This window comes from Lissotriton helveticus, chromosome 10 (genome assembly GCF_964261635.1).
Source record: "Lissotriton helveticus chromosome 10, aLisHel1.1, whole genome shotgun sequence".
Classification (NCBI taxonomy): domain Eukaryota; kingdom Metazoa; phylum Chordata; class Amphibia; order Caudata; family Salamandridae; genus Lissotriton; species Lissotriton helveticus.
This window is the reverse complement of record NC_136071.1, coordinates 27343453-27369496: the sequence shown is the minus strand read 5'-3', so window position 1 is coordinate 27369496 and position 26044 is coordinate 27343453. Positions and strand designations below refer to the sequence as shown.

The window sequence follows — 26044 nt, the reverse complement described above, 5'->3', positions numbered from 1 at the left end:
AACTGCATGTGCAGATATGCCCCAGTGCTGGTCAATTCCATTACTACTAGTACAAGTGATCTGGGAAGCCATTGTAAAGCATGTGCTGAACACTGGTAAAAACAAGTTCCCAAGCTGCAGGATGGCTTCAATTAAAATATGGATGTTTGGTATCCAACTTCCTGTATTAATAAACCCACACTGGTGCCAGTAACGGATTTAGTAATAAATGCACACTGGGGCACCTTAGAGGTGTCCCCTTAAAACCTACCAGCCACTGGTGAGCTGACTGACTGGTTTTCGCTAGCCTGCCACCAGATCGGAGTTTCTGATCCCCAACGGCTACAGCATTGCTCTCTGGGACCCGTAAACCAAGCCGGCAGGGGGTATGGTAAACCTTCTCCCACAGGATGACCTGCACATTAGCATTCCACGTCAGGGGGGCTTCAAAGGGCCTACTGCCTTTGATATGCAAATCTGGTTTCCCTCCCCACAGAAGACAACCCCCTTTGTCCAGATCCATTTGGCTCCTGGGCTGGTGGAAAAATTAGCTAGTCCGAATAGGCGTGTCCCCCCAGGCTAGTGCCACCCCTAAGGTGGGCTACTTGAAGTGGAGGAGACTTTTCAAAGTTAGCCATCTTGGTGATGGCAAAAAGAGGTATTCTGGGATAGGATTATGACCACCTCCCCTAGGAAGTGGTCATATTCCCTGGAGAATCAACAAACCCCCTTTGTCCAGACCCATTTGGCACCTGGACTGGTGGGAAAATTAGCAAGTCTGCCAGGCATGTCCCCCCAGGCTAGTGCCACCCCCAAAGTGGGCTACTTAACGTGGAGGAGACTTTTCAAAGTTAGTCATCTTGGTGATGGCAAAAACAGGGATTCTGGGACAGGTTTATGACCACCTCCCATAGGAGTGGTCATTTAGGGGCCGTAGTGACCCCAAGGGTAAGTATCGCATTGGCTACACTCCCCTAATGCCCCTAAATTCAGTATTTAAGGCAAGGTCTTAGAACAAGAGAAAGATCATGCAGACCAAAAGAAGGGTTGAATAGCCACAAAAGCAAGAACTACAGAAGAAGCGACTGACTTGGCGCCAGCCCTGCAGGCCTGCTCGCCTATTCTCGCCAACTGTGCCGAAGTCGTCTCACCCTGCATGCTGCTGATCCTCCAAAGCCTGGGAGGGCTGCCAGCACTTCTCCAAAGACACAGGAGCTCGAGTGGAACAGTGGAGCTGTTCCCCTGCATCTTACAGGTACCAAAGACTGAGCTGTCAGGTTCCAAGACTGGGAAAGCCAGTCACAGGGCAGCACCACTGCACCGCGCCGCCTATCCCGAGATGAAGTGGGCCAGCGGTGCAAATGTAGTCCCCAGACCCTCCAGACTAGAGACCCACCTAGGTAATTTGTTAGCTTATGTGGGGGCGCACAGAAAAGAAGTCCAAGAGAACTGTCGATTTTAATGTATGAAAGAATCCTTTATTTAATATTGTTCATCCTTTTAAAAGCCGTCACAGTGCAATTAGCAACAAAGTCAGCCAACACGTTTCACTCCCTACCAGGGAGTTTCTTCAGGGCGAGATGAAAGTACAACCGGTAACGCGTAAGTGGATCCTCCAGAGTCGCGAATAAATAAAGCTTGAAAGAGTTCCTAGTCTTCCTGTTGGTTCAGAAATACTGTTTGCATATTTTTTTCTTTTTCTAGTTTCGCCTTAGAGTGTTCGTGGACCTTGGCATGGATGGTCCCAAGGCAGGACCGCCATTTCCGACATGGCGGTCCTGCCTTGGGACCATCCATGCCGTTACTTTGGTGCTGATGAGGAAACTTTTGAGGTTCATAATTTTTTAACCAACATTTTACTGTGGGAGAAGGATCTAATACGGCTTCCTTCGCCAGAATCTACGGTGCCGGAGCGTGATATTCGCAATTAAGGGATCCTTGTAAAATTAAACTGAGAGGTTTTGCCAAGGTCCACGAACACTCTAAGGCGAAACTAGAAAAAGAAAAAAATATGCAAACAGTATTTCTGAACCAACAGGAAAACTAGGAACTCTTTCAAGCTTTATTTTTTTGCGACTCTGGGGGATCCACTTACGCGTTACCGGTTGTACTTTCATCTCGCCCTGAAGAAACTCCCTGGTAGGGAGTGAAACGCGTTGGCTGACTTTGTTGCCAATTGCACTGTGACGGCTTTTAAAAGAATGAACAATATTAAATAAAGGATTCTTTCATACATTAAAATCGACAGTTCTCTTGGACTTCTTTTCTGTGCGCCCCCACATAAGCTAACAAATTATCTGTGATCTGGAAAACACAGCGACGGCAATTAGCAGCTGACGTCGAGGGTGGCTGCACTGACATTTACAAACTCTTGGAACTGGGTTCAAGGTGCGGCATCGTAAGGTCCGCTGCTACATTTTTTGTGCATAGAGACCCACCTAGGGTTGCCTCGCTGTGGACTCCTCGATGCAGCCTGCAACACTTGTTTACAGGCCCCATCTATCACAACCGCTATCGGAGACGAAAACCTGATGTCTAAGGACACCTCTGCCGACGCCGCCCCTGTCCCGTGGAGAAGAGGACCAAAGGTATCCCCCCCATCTTAGCATCGTGAGGTCTGAGCCCCCTGTTGGTTCAGCCTGACTGGACTCCCAGTCCGACACGATAGCATCTGTTCATGCCGGCTGATCCCCCTCAACTTGCATTAGGTACCCAACACTGTTTTGCACCACTGCACCCGGCCAACCTCATGCCACTGGAGGTGATCTGCTGGTGCTGCCTTACACCTTCCCATATACACACCTCAAGTCCTAGAGGTCGGTCTCGTAAGTTGCTGCAACAAACTTGTACTCCATATTTGCTTTTCCTTTCATAGGATAACATTGCAGTCTCTGAAAAATGCACTAAGTGTCGACTGTTTAAATGCAAAAGTGTTTCTCTTGACAAATGTGCTTTACCTGATCGTATTGATCTTGGTGCTGAAACATATATATATAACAACATGTGTTATTTTTATAAAATAGTGTGGATCTCCTTATTGAGCCGTGGGCATCAATTATTGACTATTGTGTGTATTTGCAAATGACTTGCACTGCTCTCTGATAAGTCTAAGGCTGCTCGACCACACTACCCCCTAAAAGAGTACCTAGGGATTGCTAGAGAAAACCCTATCCACTAGGTAAGGGAATGCCCGGACTCTTTGCACGGTATATCTTCTTTTGATTTGCTACATAAAGAGCCGGCTTCGTACACAAGATCATTATTTAATTTACAAAGACAGTCTGGCCATTGGATCAGAACAGATAGGATCTGTAGTTGGGGATCAAAGAATCAAAAGGGTGAACAGATTCATTGACCCAACGTGAGCGGACTGAACAAAATGTGGGAGGAAAATGGAAGAAAGGTGCACATAGATATATGAGAAATAAAGCAGGGATAGAAAGGGCAGAAGGACATCTACCGATACAAGCCAGATGTTGGAAACAAAATGATGCCTGAAAGGAAGAAAAAACTCAACTGCCCTCAAGAACTGAAGGAACATAGTTAAGTAATTAGGACTCAGGCAGGACACATACTTCCAACAACAACAAGGAGCAAAGAGGGATTTGAGGACCTAGGTCGTCCTCCACTCATCAAGTGACAACATCAATTGTAACCTAGGTCACCGGCACTTTTCTCTTCTGTTTTTTATAGATATCTACCACGTTGCAGTCAATTACAACTACCTCCCCTCTTTTAATGGTTATGGGGGAGGGGAGGTAGTTGTAATTGACTGCAACGTGGTAGATATCTATAAAAAACAGAAGAGAAAAGTGCCGGTGACCTAGGTTACAATTGATGTTAGGACACATACTTCCCCTTATAGAGCACAGGGAATACAATGTGAAGCGTGAGCGCTACAAGTAACCGAAGATATGATTCTTGACAAAAGTTTGCAGGAGCAAAACAGTGATGATGGAAGGTGGGCCGGCGAGGATGGGGGCCTTGCTGCCCATTGTAAGGTATGGTAAAAGGATAGTATAGAAAAGGAAGAAATATTCATCAGCCCATTGTGAGCTGTAGGAAAAAAAGGCTGGATGCGGAGGAATGGCAGACAGGCCCCTTGTGGAAAAACTGAAGAAAGAAATGGAAGAAACATTTACCACTCATATCGAGCTGGGGTTTAAATTAAGAATGGAAAGGGAGGGAAGACGTTGTTGCCCCTACAGTGTAGGGGCAACAAAGTGAGGATCTAAAAGGAAGCAAAACTGAGAGCGTAAAGGAAGGAAAACAGTTTCTGCTAACAGCAAGCTAGTGAAACAACTGCAGCATTGAAAGAGAGGGAAGACTAACCTCTCCATAGCAGACAAGGAGAAAAACAAGGGAATAGAAAGGAAGAAGTAACTCACCTGCCCATAGCGAGGCACATAGGGAGGATCGTTGGGAAGGACATCACTCATTCCTGTCAGTGGAATCAAAAGAGAGGATAAAGCATTAGTGAACCAAGTGTACAGATGCTGCCTCTGGCACGCTTGCCCTCCCTTGCCACATAATCAACATTCCCCAATTAAGTGTCTTCAAAGACTGTTCTTTTACAATTTAGAAGGTTTGGAGCCAAGAAGAACTTAAAGAGGTAAAATACAATATTTGAGTGAGGGGTCTCATTATTTTCTCTCTGAGGGGTCAATAGTATTTCCTAGGCCCCTTGCGTACTCTGCCCAACAGCAACCAGTCACATAATATGCCACCATGCTCTCCCCCTCAGCGATACAAACATGGACGTAGCGCTGATCTACCCAGGTAAGCGCACAGCCGATGCGCTCTAAACTTTAAAGGCAGAACACCTAGTCAAGGCTTCTTTGCATGAAACGAAGATGAGGGTTAAATGCTCAGTTCACTGCATGGAACCATGTCACTGGGGCTCTGGTCTGGGGTATTTTTACAGTCATTTGAAAGACTGCGAGGGACCACCGGATTAGCAAGCCCTTGGTCTCGTTCAGAGGTAAGATCTTGTATGTTGCCAGGTCCTTGCACATAGTGTGCACAGAGAGGAGCTTCAGGATTGATGACCAAGGCATTCACATTAAAGCCCACACGCCTATTACAGATCACATTCCCAACCGGCACTACCAATGTGCCACTCAAACAGGTGTCAGAATCAAGCTAAAGTACAGCTGGACTGAGGGGCTTCACTTCAAGCAACTGAGTTTGAGTTACGGCTGAGTAACAATTGAGTTGGGGATGAGCATACAAATGAATAAGACCACATCTGGTATAGGACCAGGACCTATTGCGCTAAATATACAACACCTGAAGTTCCAGTGGGTGGAAAGAAATAATGAGGAATCACTAGCTCCTGCCAACCATGGTAACATGTCACTCATTGGTGCAGGTTCCTTGGTATTAAGGGCATTGAGTTTTTTTTTTATGTAAATAGAGCAAAAGAAGCAGCATTTCAGAAACCACAAGGTTTTTCAGACACTGCAGCAAAAAGTCAGTGAAACAAACAAAATAAAAGAAACATACACACAGAGAGACTCAGAAATCAATGGTGAAAAATAACTACTGAGACCCTCTAAACAGACCATTGCAATTTCTATTACAGCACCCAGAGACCCTTCCTGCTCTTCATCTTTAAAATGGATGCCCCTCCATGCAACCGTTATATTTACATAGCCCATATCTTTATACTCAACACACACACAAAGCTCTTACCTACGTGCCACAGAGGCAGAATGATGGGGTGAAGCGTGCATTCGGATATCAATCGGCCGATACCTTATAGGAGGAAGAGAGACAGCTAGAGTTCAGACTGCGGCATGAGCAGATGCTGACATGGTACAGGGATCAGTGGATGCATTAAAGTGAGCAGAATGGTATCACCCTTAAGGAAATTGGAGACTTTGTGGCCAACCCTGAGCCTCTAGTATGGAAAAGAGTCAGTCAGACATCAGGCCGGGGATCACCATGTGAATAACTCTACCCAGCCCTAGTGGTATTTCAGGGGTGCCAACTTATTATAAAGTCTACAAATAAACAGGAAAACTCTCAGGCCAGCATTCCCAATGTATGTGCAATGCATGCAAATTTACAAAACCAATAGATTATGTAATATTACATGTGACATGATGTCTAAGTGAAGTGTGTGACATGGCCCAGATATGATGTATTCATATGTAAATCATGTAGTCACTGCCCTCACTTACATGTAATCACTTTAAGCCATATTAGAGTGTCTTCGTCTGTGGAGACCGAGGCCAAACAGAGAGTTTTGACCTCCGTAGCTAAGGTACCTACTTGTCCTCATGTGCTAATTCAGAACCCTGCATAAGATTTAGGCAAGGCATAGGGTGTCTTTCAATACATCTCTTGCCAGATGGCCTTCCCCATCACTGTTAACAATTAAACAGGGCAAAGAGTCCCACTAATACATATCTTTGCTGGACGGAGTGCCTTGGTCACAGTTAATATTGATGCAGGACACAGCCCACCCCTCCCCCATTACACATCTTTGCTGGATGGCTAACTGTTAAAATTAAGGTAAGGACACAGAGACTCCCTTAGCACTTCTTGGCCGGACTGAACAACTCTGCCACTGTTAACCTTTAGGCTGGCTGCAGGGTCTCTCTTCGCAGGACTTTGCCGGATTGCACCCCTCCGTCCCTGCTAACATTTAGGCTGGCTGCAGGGTATCTCTTCACAGGACTTTGCTGGATTACATCCCTCCGTCCCTGCTAACATTTAGGCATGAGATAGGCTCTCTCATATCACATCTTTTCCGGACAGACCACCTTGGTCATTGTTAATATTTAGGCAGGACACAGAGTCTCCCCTGGAGATGTCAATGGGTAGCAACAACCCGAAGAGGTCCCCTGTGTGAAGTTGGCCAGTGCTGGACAGGCTTGCGGGGGACACAGTACATTGTCCAGTAGGCCGGGGCTCCAGCACTTCTACGGCTGGAGGCGCTGAAAGAAGACATGAGGGAGCTTCCCACAGCTGTCTATGGACACAATGCGAATTGCCACTGTGGAGAAAGAATACCTGCAGTTTTTTCATATTTAGATCATTCCGCTATGAAGTAAATCAGTTGGCCTCATTTCCAAAAATTGCCCAAAATCAACAGTAGAGTCAGGCCTACTCGCTCAGTGCAATTCAGGCTTGCTTTTAGCCCACTAGTCCGGGGTCGGACGGGCCATTCTGAGGTTCTGGTATTTCTCTGCTAGGATGGAGGCTAGGGGCTGTATTCAGAGCAGCATGGACTGCTATGATCCAGCAATGCAACCATGGCACCATTCTATTGAGATGGCACGTGTTATGGCAGTACAGAGAGCCAGACTTCCCATTCTCCAGCTTTGGTATTTTTTTACCCTGCTAGGCTCGCGGTTAGGGGGCTGCCTTCATAGCAGGATGGAATGTTATGATCCATCCATACCCAAGGGGCCGATTCTTGCAGCAGCCTGCTGCAGTGGCGGGAAGATTTGAACATGAAGCCAGGGTTAATTTTTTTATTCCAGTCTGGCTCTGCCCTAGTCTCATTCTGCACTGACTGATCAGAGGCCCTCTTCGACGTGGTGATAACACCATGAAGTCTCTCAAGATTTAAAGGCGGGTCTTTGAGGTCTTACAGGGACTTCACTACCGCCCACTGCCCTGTCCCAACTTTCCCCTGGTTCTCTTGTAGAGAGACACCCGCTTCAGCAGATCAGAGAGCCTCCCAACTCTGGGTCCCCCACAAGCTGCTCACACTCACCCCACTTAAATCTCATGAACTCCTGGCTCACGTTCACCTTTCCTGCAGAGTCAAAACAAAATAAATATTTAGTAGGTGGGCAAATTACATACTGCTGCATACAGCGACCATTCCTACAACTGAGCATCCAGTCAGCTTCATTCTGACCAACAACCCCCCCTTGAGGTCCAAGGAGTGAAACTCACACAACTGTGTAAAAGCTCCTTAGTCCTGACTACCAGCACCAAAGCTATTCGAGTGTGTGGGGGTAGGTTGCACCTGAACAGCAAGACTGCTCCAGTACTGGGAACTAAATGGAACTTAGCCAGTGCATCTCATGTGTTTGTAAGTATGTATGTTTGTGGTACGTGTATTTCGCAACCCTAGTCAAAGGGCAGAGGAGCACTGTGAGGGTGACAGGAAAGGATATAGTCAAAAGGTGAATGGAAGGGGACAGTGGGAGAGGAGTCGAATTATTATTTTGTGATGATGCCGTGTTTGTTAAAGAGGTGAATCTTCACCTCTTCCCCAAATTGCAGCAGGATTTGGCGAGTGTTTGTGGGGTAGCCTTGCTTGATACATAGATGTCATGCCACACTTTGAGTGCATAAATGGGGACGCCCACTCCCCTTGTTATTTTCTTGTTTGCATTTCTTCCTCTTTATTCTAAATATCAGTCCTGCAATGGTCAGACAAGACTCCTTATTTCCCTTCTCTATACAACGATCCAGTGGTAAATGTGGTCGAGTAGTCAAGGCTTCACTCCTGGGAGGGTGCATGAAGGTTGGTCTCAGATACAGTGTAAAATTAACTGTCGCTATCAAAGGAACATGTCTTTATTACACAGATTATATAGAGAAAGTAAAACGGCGATCTCTCTCCTGGCATCTCACGGCTCACGAGATATGACTGCAAACTATTTCACCAGTAAAACACACTTCAACCACCTCTTAAATAAAGGGCCTGTGGTAATCCATGGTACAGGCTTTGAAGCTCTCCAGAGACAATCAATTGTTCAATCTCTGCAAAGCCACCAGGCTTCAGATCTTTGGATAATTTGATGCGTTTGTTTTTTATATCGAGGCTGTATATCCACAAGAGACAGAAATGGTGACAGACAATCTGGCAAACAGGGCACCAGTGGCACAACATTTGCTTTGAAGTCTGTGTAGCAAAGAGGGTTCTCTTGCTACGGTTGTCATTAGGCTGAATTCATTTTTTGCACTTTCTTAAAATCGCAGCTTACTTCTCTCTCAATAGTCGCCGATGCCCAGGTGCATCCCTTGGCGCACAGTCATGGGTCAGATTATGGGGGGCAAACAGGCCTGCATCTTGAAAACTAATCGTTGGAATTGTCAGATGCCCCTTAAGGGACGGGGGGTCCAGCAGCTTGTGGCTGGGTTTGCGGCCACTAACTTGGATACAATCACCACCAGTTTAACAGGAACATATTGTAGGAACGTCCAGTCACTGCCTAGCTTTTCTTTTGCCTAAGGGTTGGTTCCTACTGCACCTTTGACCACTCTGGTTAGGGGATGCCAAACCCCCCCTTGAATTTTACTGGGTGCAAATCAGCAGTCCAGGTGACAGGTCCCTGTATACGATACAAGGGCTACCATTAGCTCAACCTCAAAGCTGGGAAGAGATCGAAGAATGACGAAAGTCTTCAAGCACATTGAAGTGAGTTAAGGAACGGACATTAAACTGTGCTGCAACATCCAGAAATCAGTCTTTAGGGCTGCTCAGGGTGTCACTTGAAGAAAATATCTTCACTAGTCAATCACTTAAGTTCTGGGAACTTAGAAAGGGGTCCAGCTCCTAGCGGCTAGCCACCCAGGGCCAACATATTTTTGCAAGCCATCTCCTGGCTGCTGGGCAAACTGATGAGAATAAGGCTGGTAGTGAGCAATATGCATTCCTTCCCGTAAGCAAAACATCACGCCAACAACTGGGTATTTAACCAGTTATAGGAACAGGAACTTTCCATTGGAGCGAACAGCAGCAGATGCTCAAAGATGAAAGTGACTTGACCAAATTCAGAAAATGTTTTAAACCTGGCTCTTCGACTTTGGGTTTATGCAGTGTTGAACCTCAGGTTAGTGTCCTTTTGGCTATTTCGTGCACCTCGGTGCCAAGAGATGTCCTCTGGGGTATATGTTTGCACTTTATAAAGACCTATATAGATGAATGGCTGATTTGGGTTTGCATGTTAGCATCTCCGTGACAAACCCGTGTCCTTACAATGACCGAGAATCACATGTAACTCTGCCAGTGTACATTCTCCAGCACCACTGCCATTCCAGTAGCGAAACCTACACAACTCAGCCAAAGCACATCAGTCAGGACCTCCAGAATCCCCATTCAAGACCACACACAATCCTCCCAATTCCTCTCGTGCGGGCCTGTTTCCCAGGTATATTTGGGCACTGACACGCACATGTAGTTGTGGAAAAGCACCTTGACCCGGACTTGTATTGTCCTTCCAAAAATTACCACAGATCACCCCTCTTCACTGTGTGCTGGACTCTTACCAGCCGTGCCAACCCCCAATCCACAGAATCCCATTTCTCTCTCTGAAGTATGTAGTACCTTCTGGAAAAATGTGCACCCAGTCTCCGTGGTTGAGTTTCTCCAAGACGAAGTCCATGCCTTTCTGATACACCCCGTCTCCTGTGGGCAAAGAATGACACAATAAACTTTTACATTGCACATCCTGACAATCACTTCTGGTAGCATTGCACTCCAAATAGCAGGTTCTGTGTCTATCTTGAATGGCATGCATTCTGCATCATGATGGAAGAATGAGCCAGACCTGCCAAGGGTAAAGCCTGCAGCGTCGAGGCTACACACAGATGTTTGTAGTGCCTGCTCAATCCTTGGAGTTAACTTGTCAGGAAGAGATTAGCGCCCACACTCCTTCGAACGCCACACATTTCCTGAGCCTTCACATCCAGTCAAGATTTTATGATGTTCGCTATAAGACAAGGTAACCTCAAAGGCCTTAATTTTACTTTGCATACTAGTCTTTAGGCATCTGACATGCATGGGGTTGAATTTGCTTGAACTGGTCCTGATCGCTGGTTTCTTCTGTCAAGCCCTTACCTAAATTGATGGTATATCCGACCTGTGCAACCCCCTGACCTTAACAGTAAGCTGCTCTAGGAGGCAGTGAAATATTGCAAGGACACCCAACATGCACACGAGGCCTTTAAACCAGAAAGATACAGATTCCTTTTTAACAGTCCACCTGCCTCCCAACTTTAGTCATCAATGGTTCGCACACCGCTAGCCCCTCCTCCGGATCGCCCCTCGGGACTCTGGTACTTGTAGTGCTTTAGTGGATCACCCAGGTGGGTGCAAGTCGGTACTTGTTGGACTGATGAATCTCTAGACCCGATACATGTCCCGGGTTTTAGGATATCGCCCGAGACATGTCTCGGGTTTCGGGATAACTTCCCTCATCAGTAGAGAAAGATCGTTAGGGGTGGAAGAGGAGGCCCAACTGTGGTGAACTACTTTTTACTCGTCCATCTACATGCACTACATGTACCAGAGTGCTAAGGGGCGACCCGGAGGAGAGGCTAGCGGTGTGCGATCCATCTTGGTTGTACTTAAACGGCTCCCGTGAGCCTTGAGCTGACGAGCTCTTGGAGACGCACCTGCGCGCCGGAGAGGCATCAGGGCCTGTGACGGTTACTTGGCGGCCTTCTCATCCACCCCAAACACTGCTCTGCTGACGAGGGAAACTGTCCCGAAACCCGGGCCATGTCTCGGGTCCAGAGATCTTGGGGATAACGAGTAACCACTCGCACCAACTGTGGTGAACTACTTTTTACTCGTCCATCTACATGCACTACATGTACCAGAGTGCTAAGGGGCGACCCGGAGGAGAGGCTAGCGGTGTGCGATCCATCTTGGTTGTACTTAAACGGCTCCCGTGAGCCTTGAGCTGACGAGCTCTTGGAGACGCACCTGCGCGCCGGAGAGGCATCAGGGCCTGTGACGGTTACTTGGCGGCCTTCTCATCCACCCCAAACACTGCTCTGCTGACGAGGGAAACTGTCCCGAAACCCGGGCCATGTCTCGGGTCCAGAGATCTTGGGGATAACGAGTAACCACTCGCACCAACTGTGGTGAACTACTTTTTACTCGTCCATCTACATGCACTACATGTACCAGAGTGCTAAGGGGCGACCCGGAGGAGAAGCTAGCGGTGTGCGATCCATCTTGGTTGCACCTGCCTCCCAACTACCTGCCTTACACCATCACCCACATTCCATCTCCTTTAACTGAACTCCAGTAACATACCACCATGTGAGGCACTAACCGGCATAGCTCTTTACAACAGACTTCCTCAGTGGAGGACTGGCATATGACGAAATAAGAGGTCTGACTAGTGGCTGGCAGGGCTACAAAGACAGTCGTACGTCAGGCACCAGATGCACGAGTGAGACTGCACACGTCAAAAGGGGTTTCAGTTGAACGCTTGACATATGGCGGCCATGATTCCAGATCCTGAAGATACATGGACCCGATATGTGACCGCCTTGGTTTCAGCATCACTAAACTTTAGTGGTCGATGTGTGTGACTCCATCCTACTATCACAGGCAGTTCAGCAGAATTGGCCTGTGAGGCAAACTCCCAATTTCCTCTCAACAGCTGTGCCCCTCTGTCCTCCTATGGTTCTCTTCTCTGCTCCCAATACCAGCATCTGTATGTCTACCAAGACAATAAAGATCTCCATCTGCTAGTTTCCCAGTCACATTCTTACCTCTACAGATGGGCACACACTTCCCCAGACTGAAGAACTTAGAATGCAGCTCCTGAGTGAAGCAGATATCGGCTGCTGTGGGTGTCCTAAGATCAAAAAGAAAAACCAAGGACAAAAGAGACCAGTGTTAGAGATCAGATACTTCGAAACCCAAGCACAAGACTGGTGGCAGAGTTTCTTGAATCCCATGCATGGGAAAGGCTGCAGAGATCATTTGAATCCCAAGTACAGCATTTGCTGCAGAGATTCTTCCAACACCAATATATCAGCAGCAACTACCATCTACAGTTGAGTGTACCAAATGATACACAACCTCAAACCAGCTCTCTGTCCCACACCACAGGAGCCCCCAGGCACAGTCTCACATGTCAGACACACAGTAGCCACACTGTAGCACGTTCAGGGGAGGGACCTCAGACACCAAACCACCCTTGCAAATTGGGTACCCTCAAAGTGGACCCCATATGTCCTGGGCTATTCACTGCATGGGAGGAGTAGCTTATGTGCCTCTTGCATTATCACAGTGTACCAGGTCATCCATTGATTCCTCAACCATGTGCACCGAGCCAACAGCACACTCTTCGCTGCAAATAGTAGACTAGAGCTGTAAATTCCTGACCCACAGTAGGACGTCTTTCACAAATCCCAGAAATGTAGGCAGAGGGGAGGAGAGGAGCTGCATGTCACTCATCCGTAAGAGTCCCACAAAATATTCCACCAGAAGGCATGTACCACTGGGCAGAGCCAGGAGAAGTGCCTAATGTAAGCCCAGGGTGATGACATTTCAAACACCTTTAACTCAAAGGTCTGAAGCCCCGCAACTGTATAATAAGTTATGGGTAAACAATGAAGGGTTAAGTAACTGCAGCCGTAGCTAGAGGTGAAGATACAAAAATTGTGTTTACTGATAAATGTCAGTTTTAACTCCAAATCCGATATCGCCCTTCCAAAGACGTAAGAGTCCCACTTCGAACTGACTAGAACTCAAACATGTCAAAGGATTTTGCCTCAATAGAGAGGGAGTGAAACACGCAACCAACCAGTTCCAGAACTGGTCCAGAAGCGCCGGAGCCATGCCAGATTTTCAAACTACCTATGTGGTATGCACACAGAACAGATCTAAATATTTACAAACTCCAGATGCCATATTTTCAGGAAATCCAATAAAATAAATGTTATGGTTACCCAGAAAATCTGGCTTGGATCCAGGGCTCTTGACTCTATTCTGGGCTGCCATAACGTAGTGAACGTATATCTGAAAACTATTGCATGACACTTGCATCCATGAACCAGTGTTGGACATCCATGACATAAGCACTTTACAATAGAACAGATGGTGGCGTGAGCCCCCCGACTTTATAAATTAAGTAAAGATTGGACCAGAAACTTGGGGAAGTCAGAACATTTCTACAGATTGAAACAAGCATTTACAATGCAACGGTTTCGCCTTTGCAAAAGTTAGAGCTATTGGCATTGTAAATGACAAATTTTGTATTTATGTGTTGGTTTTGAAAACAGATAAATAAATGGCATTGTCATTTACAATGCCAATAGCTTAATCTCTCACAAATGCGAGACCACAACTGGTTTTTCTGACTTACAAAAAGAAAACCATTGGTTGCACATCTTTCTCTGTGCAAGCAGCAAAACGATGGTGCTCACTCACAGTGGATGAAGGGTGCGTTGAAGCTCACCTGACATTCAGGAAGGCAGAAAAGACCTAGTTCTTCCTATCTGGAATCAACTGACTGTACAAGTCACACCATAGAGCACCAGAATCAGAAATAAACTCATACAAGATCAACCAACCAAACCTTCCCCAACCACGTCTGGGTTATTTCAGAGGCCCCACCATTAACATGCATCCTAAACAAGCGCCGCATTCACTCAAGCAAAGGTGTAACAAACAAACTAAAAACACATATTAGCCGGTTGCATAAACCCAACCTAGTAGTCCGCGCACAGCCAATACTGTAAGCAGCTCGCTCTTCTAATTTCTACCAAACATAACTAATCACTAAACAAAAACAAAACACTAATCACTCCCCTATAACAGTGAAACTGACTGAGCCAATACACCATTAACTACTAAACACCATTCCCTAATAACACTGAGTCCCAGTGGAGTAGCATGCTGTCTGTCTGTGGTTGTGTTATAATATAAACAAAAGGCATTGTGCTGTACCAGTAAACACAATTCATTCAACATGGGGTATAAAATAAGGGTACTGCGATGTACTAGAGAACAATGCACCCAGATTGTGGTATACTTCATACAAAGACAATGGGAATTGCTCTAAACACATTGCATTGCGATATACTAAAGATGAAACTGCAAAGGAATGTAGGGATTTGGAGCCTCTGATTCACTTGACATATTTTTTTATTGTTGCCCCTTTCTAATTGAGAGCAAACGCTCTCATAGCCAGCATGAAATTGCAACACTGTCTTGAGAGCCAACAAAGGAGCAAACAGACTTTGGGAGCAAAGGGGCCTTTGCACCGAACTTTGGACAGTCTGATCAACGCCACTCTAGGAATTCCTAAAAGCGCTTTATGGCATCAAACCGGGATAAACCGGTGTAACACCACTTCCACCCCCTCCTGCGACAAACAGGAGAGGGGGCAGGGAAGAAAACATGTCTTTGTGATGCATTCTTGCTACATTTTGGAACACCCAGGAGGGAGCTCTTCAAAACAGAGCTTAGTATTTGTCCTTTCTTTTGTATCGAAACGAGGGATAGTGGGAAGACTCCGCCAGAAGACAAGTTAGCCGTATGACATGCATTTTGAAGTGAACTTTAAATAGATAGAATTCGTGTAAAAAGAAAGGGGTTTGTCTGCCCCCTTGTTTTGTAGTGGAGCTTTATGGCTTAACGTAATAGCAGCTTAATAGATTTTTTTTAAATGTTAGAAATACAGCATAACGTGGGTACTAAAACAGCATATCCATATTTGATTAAAAAATAAAGCCATACATGTTAGGAAGGGCATTAGTGTGGAGAGGTGGGGAATCACATGCATACATTTTCATCATAAACAACGCTATCCGGATCAGGTGACAGAATGTGTGTGTCTTTGTAGCAGTCTAACCGATCAAGATAGTGTGTAACCTGCTTTTAAAAGTCTATAATAACATTAAAGCTACCCCGACAGCTCACAAAACCCCTCCGAATCCCTTCCAAAGTCCCGGAGGAGCACTTAGTAAAACGATCATGACACCACAGACTTCGATACCGCTGGTGCGCTGCCCCTCGCCCTCAATTATAAGAATGTTATGAACTTTTCATTCACTACTTGTTGTTCGAGGAAGATTGCCCCCATTCCATATAGATCCAGTTCTGTGGAACACGCGTTCCTCTCCGAGATCTAGCTAAGTAGCATTGATATCTTTGCTGCCCAGCCAGATGAAGGTGAAATAAATAATAAAAATACGCTAAAGAAGCCACGGGTAGTGAATAATATCGGTGAAGTGTATTTTGCCCTCTGGAAGACTCGCTCGTCTGTGGGATTTCCCAGGAAACCGTCCGATGTTGCTCGCTTTCTACTGGCACCCACCAGCGATGGAGGCGGTTCTAACGCTCCGACTGCAATGCCGTGCTCTCATTTAGGAAGTCCTTAATCATATCTCCTTCCCCGGAAAGAGGTGGAGGAACCTGTGGAGTAAGAGCCCCCCTCCGCAACAAAGGCAGCAACTAGGGCGAGCAAACGTAGGCTTCCCAGCTATGTTAATCAACATTACAGGGTGTTAGTGCGTCCACCAGAAGAGTCCTCTTAAAGCACGCATGATTGTGTATTTGCACAAGAAGTGTAATACCGCGCCCTCTGTGCCTGCACACCCCTTGCTCATGGCAGATAGTTGCAATAGTGTGTGTTTTTTCCAAGTGACTAGTCAGCGGATCCTCCTATACAGTGGATTAAACTTACGTTCTCTCTTCCTATTTATTGCCCACGTCCATAAATCCAATGAATGCACCAGTTTCTCTTTCTTGGTGTTAAACTCCTTTTGGAGATGCCGAAAGATTGCATTCTGTACACAAAACGCTCGTGACAGCTACTGAACCTTTTTATTAGAGAAATAACTGTCCTTCATTGGGATCGGACGGGCATAGCACAGGGGTGACCAGACGCAGCATTGGAAACCCGTATACAGACCGACACGAGAAAGGCAGATATAAGGAAGGATAGAGAATAGACATGAAGAGAGCTAAGCGGAGGAGAGGTGGAATATTGGGAGGCTAAAACCCAGGAGATCGTGGTGTGAATCCCAGCTGTCCTACGTGACCTACGATGCGTGACCCTAGGCAAATCAAGTTCTCGTCCTGCGCCTCGTTCCTCTTTCTTGACATCCAATGGGTGTTTTGGAGAGTGTACGGAGGCAGTCACCTATAGATAGACATACAGCAGAATAGACAGCAGAGATAGAGGGAAGTAAAAGTAATTATTTATATTTGTTTGTAAGGCGCTGCGTGACGCGTAAATATTGCTTCATGGCGGCATCCAACAGGATAAAAGTCAAATAAAGAAAGGTGTTCAGGAAGTGGGTTTGACAGGGGTAAAGAGAGGGGAGTGGAAAAGACAGACGAAAGTTATACCTTGGCATACCATACCTCAGGCAAGGAGGTTTAAGTGGCACTTGGTAGCAGCATGGGGGAAGATATAGTATAAAACAAAATAGGAGAGAAAATGGTGGGAAGCAAGTGCTTGTGAAAGGAAGAGAGAAGCAAAAGAGAGGGAGGACTACGGCTGATAGAGATAGAAAGATGGAGAAACAAGAGGGAGTAACAAAGGAGAGAGCATAAAAAAGAGCGAATAAACCACGAAAGAAAAAGTGTAACAACTGAGTATGCAGAATAAGACGTGGGGGCTGAGGGTGGAGGGAAAGGGGAATTACAAAAGAGAAACTAACAAAAGAGAAATAATAGGTGAGAAGAGGAGGACGAGAGCTCCAGTGTCGAGGTGTCGGAGGGTGCTGGGTTTCTGCCGAGGATCACACAGGTCGCTTTCTTGTCCTACTAGCTCTATGTCCCACTGCCCTCAGGTGGCAGAGACCACGTGCCTGCTCCCTCTGCTGGCACACTGTGGGGGGGGGGGGGGCTGCGTGCCCATGTACCTGCTGTACTCCTGAGAGTGGAGCAGGTGGTGCGTGCCCCTCCCCGGGGACACAACAGAGGGCGAGGTGAGGGTAACTGCCCAGGGGGTGCTGCCCACCTACCTGCTGTCCCCTGGCTCTGCTGGCAGCTCTCTGTCCTGGCACACGGTGGGCTGGGGGTGCTGCCACCTTCCTATGGTGCCCCGAGAGTGGCACGGCTCTCCTCGCTGCTGGCACCCCCAGCGAGGCTCGGGCACGGTCTGACGAGGGAGTGTTCTTATACCCGCCTCTGGTCACACTTGTTGCACCGGTTTCCTTTGCGCTCCGGCGCGGAGTGGTTTAATAAGTTTCCAGGGACGCACTCGAGCGGGTTTTTGTGCTGCCCAGGACTTAAAGATCACTGCTCTCTGATGCTTTTAGGGGCACCCCACCACGAACTCCTCTCCCACCGAGTTCACGATAATAAAGTGGGTGGGGGTTCATGTCCAGAGACGCTGGGTGATCGAGGGCACACATGCCTGGCTGGAAACAAGCTCCTTCCGAGGTTCAAATTGGTGCCTCCTCGGCATGATGTTGGAGTAGCCCCAAGGCTTGGTTCAGGCTGGTAGATGGCCATCGTTGGCGCGGTGGACGGGCCGTTCGGGGACGACATGGTGATCGCCGAGAGACACACTGCTGCAGGCAGCACACGTGAAGTCACCTCCATGTCCCCGCCCGCCGCTTCTGACTCGAGTCTCACTTCCTGCTTCCTGTGTGTAACAGGACTTGGCATGGGCTCCAGGCCGCGCCACTACACAAACCGCCTCGCCGCTGGGTCTTATCCGGGCACACGGACAGCGCCTGAATGACGTCACAAAGGGGCGGGATGAGAAAAATTCGACAGAAACGCCCACGAATCGCCTCCCAGAATGACGGACGCCTCTCTCTTCCAATGGCTAGCCTCCATTTATGGAGCTAGCCAATGGAACAGAGAGGCTGGACTTTTGTCCATACTAGTAAACAAAACTTTTCGCCTTGCGCGAAAGTCTGCTGCGCAGCTTCCGGCGAGGCGAAACCTAAAAAGGCTTGAATCTTAAAATCTTAATAACCTTTCAACAGAGCAGTGGTAACCAGATATATAAAATGTAAGGGCTCAACTATGGGCTGGGGCATGAGGGACTAATAAGAGATTCAACCAGAGCTGCCACATTCCATGGCCTGACAGCAAATCAAACAGAGACTGGACCTAGAAGATGCAAAACCATAATATAGACAAAGGAGAGAGCTGTGCGTCTCTGGGGCCAGACAGCTGAAAGGAAAAACGCTAAAACTGTAAGGTTCAAATGTCTCACCACAGAGCCACACCTCCACACCTCCTGGGCCTGACTTCAGACAACAACTAGAACTGTGGAACACAAGGACTTGACTAAAGATAGAAACTTGAACTACGAGACCCAGAGGTCTCATTACTGAGAGAGAACAGAACTTTGAAACTCGAATACTGGGTGAGATCGCACACAGAAACTAGAAATATGAGACCTGGGACCAGAGCATAGAGATGCTGAAAGGCGTGAATACTGAAAAGGCTAGAATTAACATTTGAGAGTCCGTCTACAGTCGATAACTACACGCATCTCAAAAGCCTGACTACAAAGGGACCGAGAGAAAACTGCAAGACTTTGGACTTCTGAAGAGAATATGAAAACATTTCTTAAGGTCCGTGATTCAGACAGTAACTACAAATGAAAGACTTGAGGATCTGACTTCAGACGAGTTTAACTGCGAAGCTTGACAGTCTCAACAGAGAATTGCCAAAGACTAGTACTGCGACTCTTGATGGCCTGACAATAGACAGAGGCTCGAACTGTAGGACTCGAGGACCTGACTAGAAGATAGAACTTCTAGACTTGAAAGGACCGGTCTACTGAAACTAGAACTGCAAAACTGGAGGGAACATCCAATGAGACTGGAACTGTGAGACTTAAGGAATCCAAGGCTCCATGGCCCTGCTGCCCGGAGGGGAATGGTTAGACTTGAGTGCCAGACTACAGACACAAGAAGTATGAGATGTGAAAGCCTGACTACAGATGGTGAGCAGGATTCAAAACCCGAAGGCCGAACTGCAAGACTTGAGGTCTGATTATAATGACCAGAATACGAAGGCCTGGCTATAGCAGTTAGTCGTAAGACTTGAGGTCCACACCACACGGACTTGAACCACGAGATTTGAGAGCCTGGTTACAGAATTAGAACTACAAGACTCCAGCACCTGGTTACAAGTACTGGAGCAGCAAAAATTTAACACCCCAGCTACCAAGATTGGAATTGTCACACTTGAGGGCTTGACTGCAGAGACTAGAAGATCAAGACTCAGGCGCATGGCCACAGAGAGTAGAATTGTGAGACTCAAAGGCCTAACTATAGAGATTCGAGGTGCAAGACTCAAGCGCATGACCATAGATTTCGGAGCTGCAAGACTCTAGGGCCTGGCTAAAGAGAGGGGCTGGAACTGTGAGACTCGACGGCCAAAGTGCAAAGACTGAACTGAGAGACTCGAAGGCCTGAATAAAGAAACTTGAACTGCGAGAATCGAAGGTCGACTAGAGACTCTAGAACTGTGATAACCGAGGGCCTAACTGAAAAGACAGGAACCATGAACATTGGAAGGTTTCAATGCAGATGGTGAGAAGAACTACTGCGAGACACAGTGGCCTCAATATAAGCCGTCCAGACACTAGATCTGCTGATTTTGAGGGCCTGGTTAATGATACTAGAACGCCAAGACTCTTAGCCCTGACTACGGAGAGAGTAGATACAACGGTGAGTGAGATAATCTCTTACCATCTCATTCTCTTCAAGTTCCAAAGATGTTTCAGCTTTAAGATACCTGAAAGAAGAAAAAAGACAAAGTTATATTTAATAATGGACACTCAGCGGGGAATTCAGCCCTGCACAGTAAGACACACTGTTGCACAAACAAAGAATTAGGCAAGCACAGAAATAGACTTGCACGTTCGCAGGCACACGCAAAGCAAGATCAGTCCAAACTGCAGGCTTGCCTTACACAAAGCAAGATCAGCGTAAACTGTAGGCATGTCTGCACAGAGACAAGGAGATAGAGGTACGCATAAACAGGTGGGAAGAGAAACAAGTGCATGGTGATACAATTATGAATAGGTAAGAGTGTGGTCGCATACACAACCGCATTTGGACACAGGCACAGGAGACCTTGTGCAGACACAAATGCGAGCACACACACACAAATGTAAGCATGCAAGGACACAATTGCAAGTGTATGTGAACACATGATTGTGCATGGACAGGACACAGACACATGCACAGGGAATCTTCATGTGGTGGTCCACCAGTAGGGCAAACAGTTGAATATTTTTCTAGGCTCCTTTAGTGAAGGTAGTGAACCTAAAACAATTAATTTCCTAGATTAGGTCGAAATAAATATGTTGATTTATTTTCTCCTATAAACTCAAAGACCTAATAACCTCAACACACTTAGTGTAAACGGTCTCTAGCTAAAGACGAGCACATGCTCAGCAACACCGAATGAAGAAAACTCACTGTACAGAATCTGGCTGGCCTTTGGGGTCACCGCAGATTGGCTCTGCTGCTGCTCAACTCAAGTTAGAGAAAAGAAATGTGGGGGCCCTGAAAAGGAAAGGCAGGGGGCAGCAACAGAGCTGGAAGGGATATTTGGCACAATGAGAGATAGGGAAAGACAAGGGTTTGTGTGTAATCTACTTTTTGTGTCTTCTGTGGCGGAGGCCTGAATATGGGTGTGATTGTAGGGGTGCAGCCACAACCATGTAAACAAGCCCCATAGGTGGTTACTGCTGCAATTTTACACACACAGAGGTTCTATGAACCAGAGACACTGGCCCTGCCAAGTCAAGTTGATTTCTGTTTTTTTCCCCTGGGGCTAAATATTGTCTTTTTAATAAATGTAAGTACAAAAATGAGAATCTAAAAAAGTATATGTGAGAAGTTGGCCTGATGTGCAGTGTTCACTATTCTAGTGATCACTATATATCAGTCCAAACAACCCTTATTGATGATTGGTTGTAAGTCAACCTTATAGACCAGCTATCCTAGTAGCATGGATACGAGCAGTCTAAGGCTAAGACTCTAGAGGGCGTGTTAAGCCAGCTGTTTTACCATCACATTACCCCTTGAACACCCAGTGAAAGGACACCACACAAGTGTTATGAAAATAAACAGTGTATTTATTAGAATCACAACAACCCTGTACTCTTTATGAGGACAGGGTGCTAGGCACACAACAAAACTCTTACGAAAATACTTGAGTTAGCACGTTATCCACAAATGCCCGAGGGGCACGAAAAACCATATACTTTAAAAGTGGAATGCGAAATTACTAGCAGGTAAGTACAGTACTAGTAGGCTTTGGAATCGCTAGGACTTGACTAGGGAATCGTTAGATTACTTCTAGGAGACCTAGGGGACTCGGGTGCAGAGTGTGCACTCTCACGCGGGATGCGGGACAAAGTCTATGGAGGCTAGTAAAGGCAAAGTTAGTGTTCACGGGCGAACCCGACCTGGTAGGGAGAAAACGACAGTGGATCCTGACCCTTGGATAGTGAGGCTATGCTGGGACACCGAAGTGCCGAAGTTACCTAGCCCAGGGGCTGCAGCTGCATAGGTCTGAAAAGACGTCGGGGATCTCGTTGTCGGACCAGGAGCCTGGAAGAAGGAAGTTGCTGGCAGGCGACCAGTGAAGGAAAGTTCGATGGATCCAAGCCTGGATCAAGGAAGAAGGAAACCTGAAAGCAGAGGGGACCAAGTTCTTGAATCACTAGCCAGTGATTAAGTGGGCACCAGGATGGCACCGGGCGAAGTCACCGCAGTCAGGTGAGTGGGCGCTGCTGGGCTCTGCAGTCTCTCGGACCAGGAGGCGTTGTCGGCGACCAGGATGGAGGTGCGAGCTGTCCCACGAAGGTTCTTGCTGTCGACGTCGCTGGACCCAGGATTGGGCAACAAGTCTTGGCAAATGCAAGGCCCACGCGGTGGACCTAAAATGGCGTCTTGGGCGGACCAGGAGGGTCCAGGGTACTTCTCCGATGGAGGGAAGCAAGGGCCAGTCTGGAGCAACCAGACCAGCAGCAGTGTTGTCGTCGGGCGTCGTTCAGGAGGCCACAAGCCAGCGGGCTAGTAGCCAAACAACGCGGTGAGCAGCAAAAAGCAGAAGGGCCCCACGCCGATCGTGGAGATGCTGGGGGGCTGCTCTTCGGTGCTGGAGCTGCTCAGGGTGGGGGCTTCTCGGACCCCAAAGCACTCACCAGGAAATTACTCGGCGGGCTTGCTGGAAAGAAGTCGTGCAGTCTTGCAGATAGCCGGTCCCTCGAGGTCTCGTCGCACCCACGGTTCTCAGCTGGGCTGTAGAGGTGGGTAGAGGTCAGAGGTGCCAGGGAAGCCGGTTCTCGTCGAGCTGGTCAGTCGGATTCCGGAGGAAGGACTTGCAGCAGACCGCAGTGTTCTTTAGATGGTGCCTGCGGATGCAGGGTGACTACTCCTTAGTCACAAGGGAGAAATCTTAGGAAGAAGTCTTGAGTTCCTTTCGTAGAAAGTAGTTTCAGGATTCAAAGATGATCTGATTTGGAAGGGGGCCAGTTCCTACCTTTATCCTGTAAAAAGGGGCTGGCACGCGACTAAGTCCTGCCCTATGGGTGGGACTAGGAGGGGGGTGGTTACACCCACTTCCTTGGCGGGCTTTTCCCCAGCACAGGGTCTGGAGTGACCCTGGAACTGGTTCCAGCCAGCCTATGCACAGTGAGCACCGGGGTGCCACGTGCAGTCACCTTCCTCTAAAGCCCTGCCTACCTACAATACACAAAACCCTGTCTGGGACGGTGCTGGCACCGCCCCTGGAAGGAAACCCTTTGTCCTTATCTCCTGCTCTGGGAGGACTCCCAGCAGCAGGAGGGCAGACTTGTGTCTCGGTGGCAGCATCCATTTTGTGGAGCTGAGGCTCTGTTTGACTTTAACCGGGGTTAGGGGTTACATACATGTCGTGTCCCTCTAGAAGGGTGGAATGCTAACCCCGTCGCCAGAATTGGCGAGGGGTTAGTATTCCAATTCGTATGACACCTTACTCGACACGTTTTGATAAAGCGATACCAGAGTTGGCATATAACCGCGAGGATTATAATGCACTTAAGAGTATATGGTATGCGATATCATGGAAACGGCTAAGGGATGGATCCCGAAAGCCGCAGACAGGCTCAGCTCATGCCAGAGCACCATCTCACACGATTCCAAGCACTCTGCCTTCAGGATTGTTAAGGCCTGCCATAGGAGTGACTGATAGGAGATCTGTGTGTCCATTTTAGGGTTAGATATAGGTATACTATATCTAAAGCAAAGGGTGAGTACACCACCTTGCCCCAGCTGTCGTGCAGCCAGTTGTGTCAGTTTAGTTAGTCAGCCCAGGGGTGGCATAATACATGCTTCAGCCCCTGGGAGACTTCTGGGTACACCTCAGCCCTGGGTACAGGGACTTGGAGAGGGCCCAGTGCCAATTCAGTACCTGAGTACAATTTGGATAGAGAGAACAGCTAGGCTGTGGGTCTGATTAGCAGGCCCACAGCCAGGGAAAGTCGTAAACCAGTGCAGCAAAAAGCAAAAATCTGGGTGATCATAGGATTACAGACCCTACTCTCCTACATGACCCCCCCCCAAATTTTGGGACAATAAACTAACCTTGACCAGGTGAGTCTTCTTGCTCTAAGTGGAAATACCTGGAGAGCCCATCAGCATTGCTGTGATCAGTACCAGGTCTATGCTCCACTGTAAAATCCATCCCCTGTAGGGAAATGGACCACCTAAGCAGTTTGGGGTTTTCACCCTTCATCTGATTTAGCCACAAGAGGGGCTTATGGTCTGTCTGAATGGTGAAGTGAGTGCCAAACAAGTAGGCCCTCAGCTTCTTCAGGGCCCAGACCACAGCAAAGGCCTCCCTCTCAATAGCTGACCAATTTTTCTCTCTGGGTGTCAACCTCCTACTAATGAAAGCAATAGGCTGATCATTACCATCAAAATTCAGTTGAGACAGAACAGCCCCCACACCCAACTCAGAAGCATCTGTTTGGACAATGAATGGCTTGGAGTAATCTGGACTCTTTAGGATAGGTGCTGTGCACATGGCCTGCTTTAGGTCATTGAATGCTTTCTGACAGCTTGCTGTCCACTGAACTTTCTTTGGCATCTTTTTGCTTGTCAGGTCATTAAGAGGGGTCACTATGGACCCATAATTTCTGACAAACTTCCTATAGTACCCAGTCAGGCCCAAGAAAGCTCGAACCTGAGTCTGGGTGATTGGAGGAGTCCAGTCCTTGATGGCCTGTATCTTACTCTCCAGTGGCTGAACCTGGCCTCCACCTACAAGGTGGCCCAGGTACACAACCTGTGTCTGCCCTATCTGGCACTTTGTGGCCTTGATAGTGAGGCCTGCCTTTTGCAGGGCCTCTAACACTTTCCTCAGGTGGACCAGGTGATCCTCCCAGGTGGAGCTAAAGACAGCAATATCATCAAGATAAGCTGCACAGAAGTCATCCAGCCCAGTGAGGACTTGATTCACCAACCTTTGGAAGGTGGCAGGTGCATTTTTCAGTCCAAAGGGCATTACCACAAATTGATAATGCCCTCCAGGGGTAGAAAATGCTGTCTTGGGTTTGGCCTCCTCAGCTAACCTGATTTGCCAATACCCAGCTGTCAAATCAAATGTACTTAAGAAGTTGGCAGAAGCCAATTTATCTATAAGTTCATCTGCTCTTGGTATTGGGTGGGCATCAGTCTTAGTGACTGCATTGAGGCCTCTGTAGTCTACGCAAAACCTCATCTCTTTCTTACCACCCTGGGTGTGAGGCTTTGGCACTAGAACTACTGGGCTAGCCCAAGGGCTATCTGAGGGCTCAATGACTCCCAACTCCAACATTTTCTGCACTTCAGTTTTGATGCAGTCTCTAACATGATCAGGCTGTCTGTAGATTTTACTCTTGACAGGCAGACTGTCTCCAGTGTCAACATCATGGGTACACCAATCAGTTTGGCTGGGTGTCAGAGAGAACATATGTCTGTAGGATTGCAGAACTTGCCTGCAATCCTGTTGCTGATGTTCAGTGAGGCTGCCACAAAAGACAACACCATCAACTGATCCATCATCAGGATTCTGAGTGAGCAGGTCTGGGAGAGGGTCACTCTCTTCCTCCTGTCCCTCATCTGTGGCCATGAGCAAGCTCATGTCCTTCCTGTCAACATATGCCTTGAGCCTGTTAACATGGAGCACTCTGAGAGGGCTCCTGGGAGTTCCAAGGTCCACCAAGTAGGTAACCTCTCCCTTTTGCTCAATGATGGTGTGGGGCCCAGACCATTTGTCTTTCAGAGCTGCTGGGGCCACTGGCTCCAGCACCCACACCTTCTGTCCTGGCTGGTACACAGTCAGAACAGCCTTTTGGTCATGCCAAGCTTTTTGAAGTTCTTGGCT

The 26044-nt window shown here is 47.6% G+C and overlaps 1 protein-coding gene across 3 annotated transcripts in view; it reads right to left on the bottom strand.

Moving 5' to 3' along the window:
* Window positions 1-26044, bottom strand: part of TAFAZZIN (tafazzin, phospholipid-lysophospholipid transacylase) — a 73303-nt gene that overhangs the window by 8290 nt on the left and 38969 nt on the right. For all 3 annotated transcript variants that reach the window (XM_078664646.1, XM_078664645.1, XM_078664647.1), the window contains 6 exons: window positions 20371-20416; window positions 12460-12545; window positions 10277-10357; window positions 7709-7750; window positions 5674-5736; window positions 4368-4420 (listed from right to left, as the gene is read on the bottom strand). In XM_078664646.1, the coding sequence (XP_078520772.1) occupies window positions 4368-4420; window positions 5674-5736; window positions 7709-7750; window positions 10277-10357; window positions 12460-12545; window positions 20371-20416 (371 nt within the window). The remainder of the gene's footprint in view (window positions 1-4367; window positions 4421-5673; window positions 5737-7708; window positions 7751-10276; window positions 10358-12459; window positions 12546-20370; window positions 20417-26044) is intronic.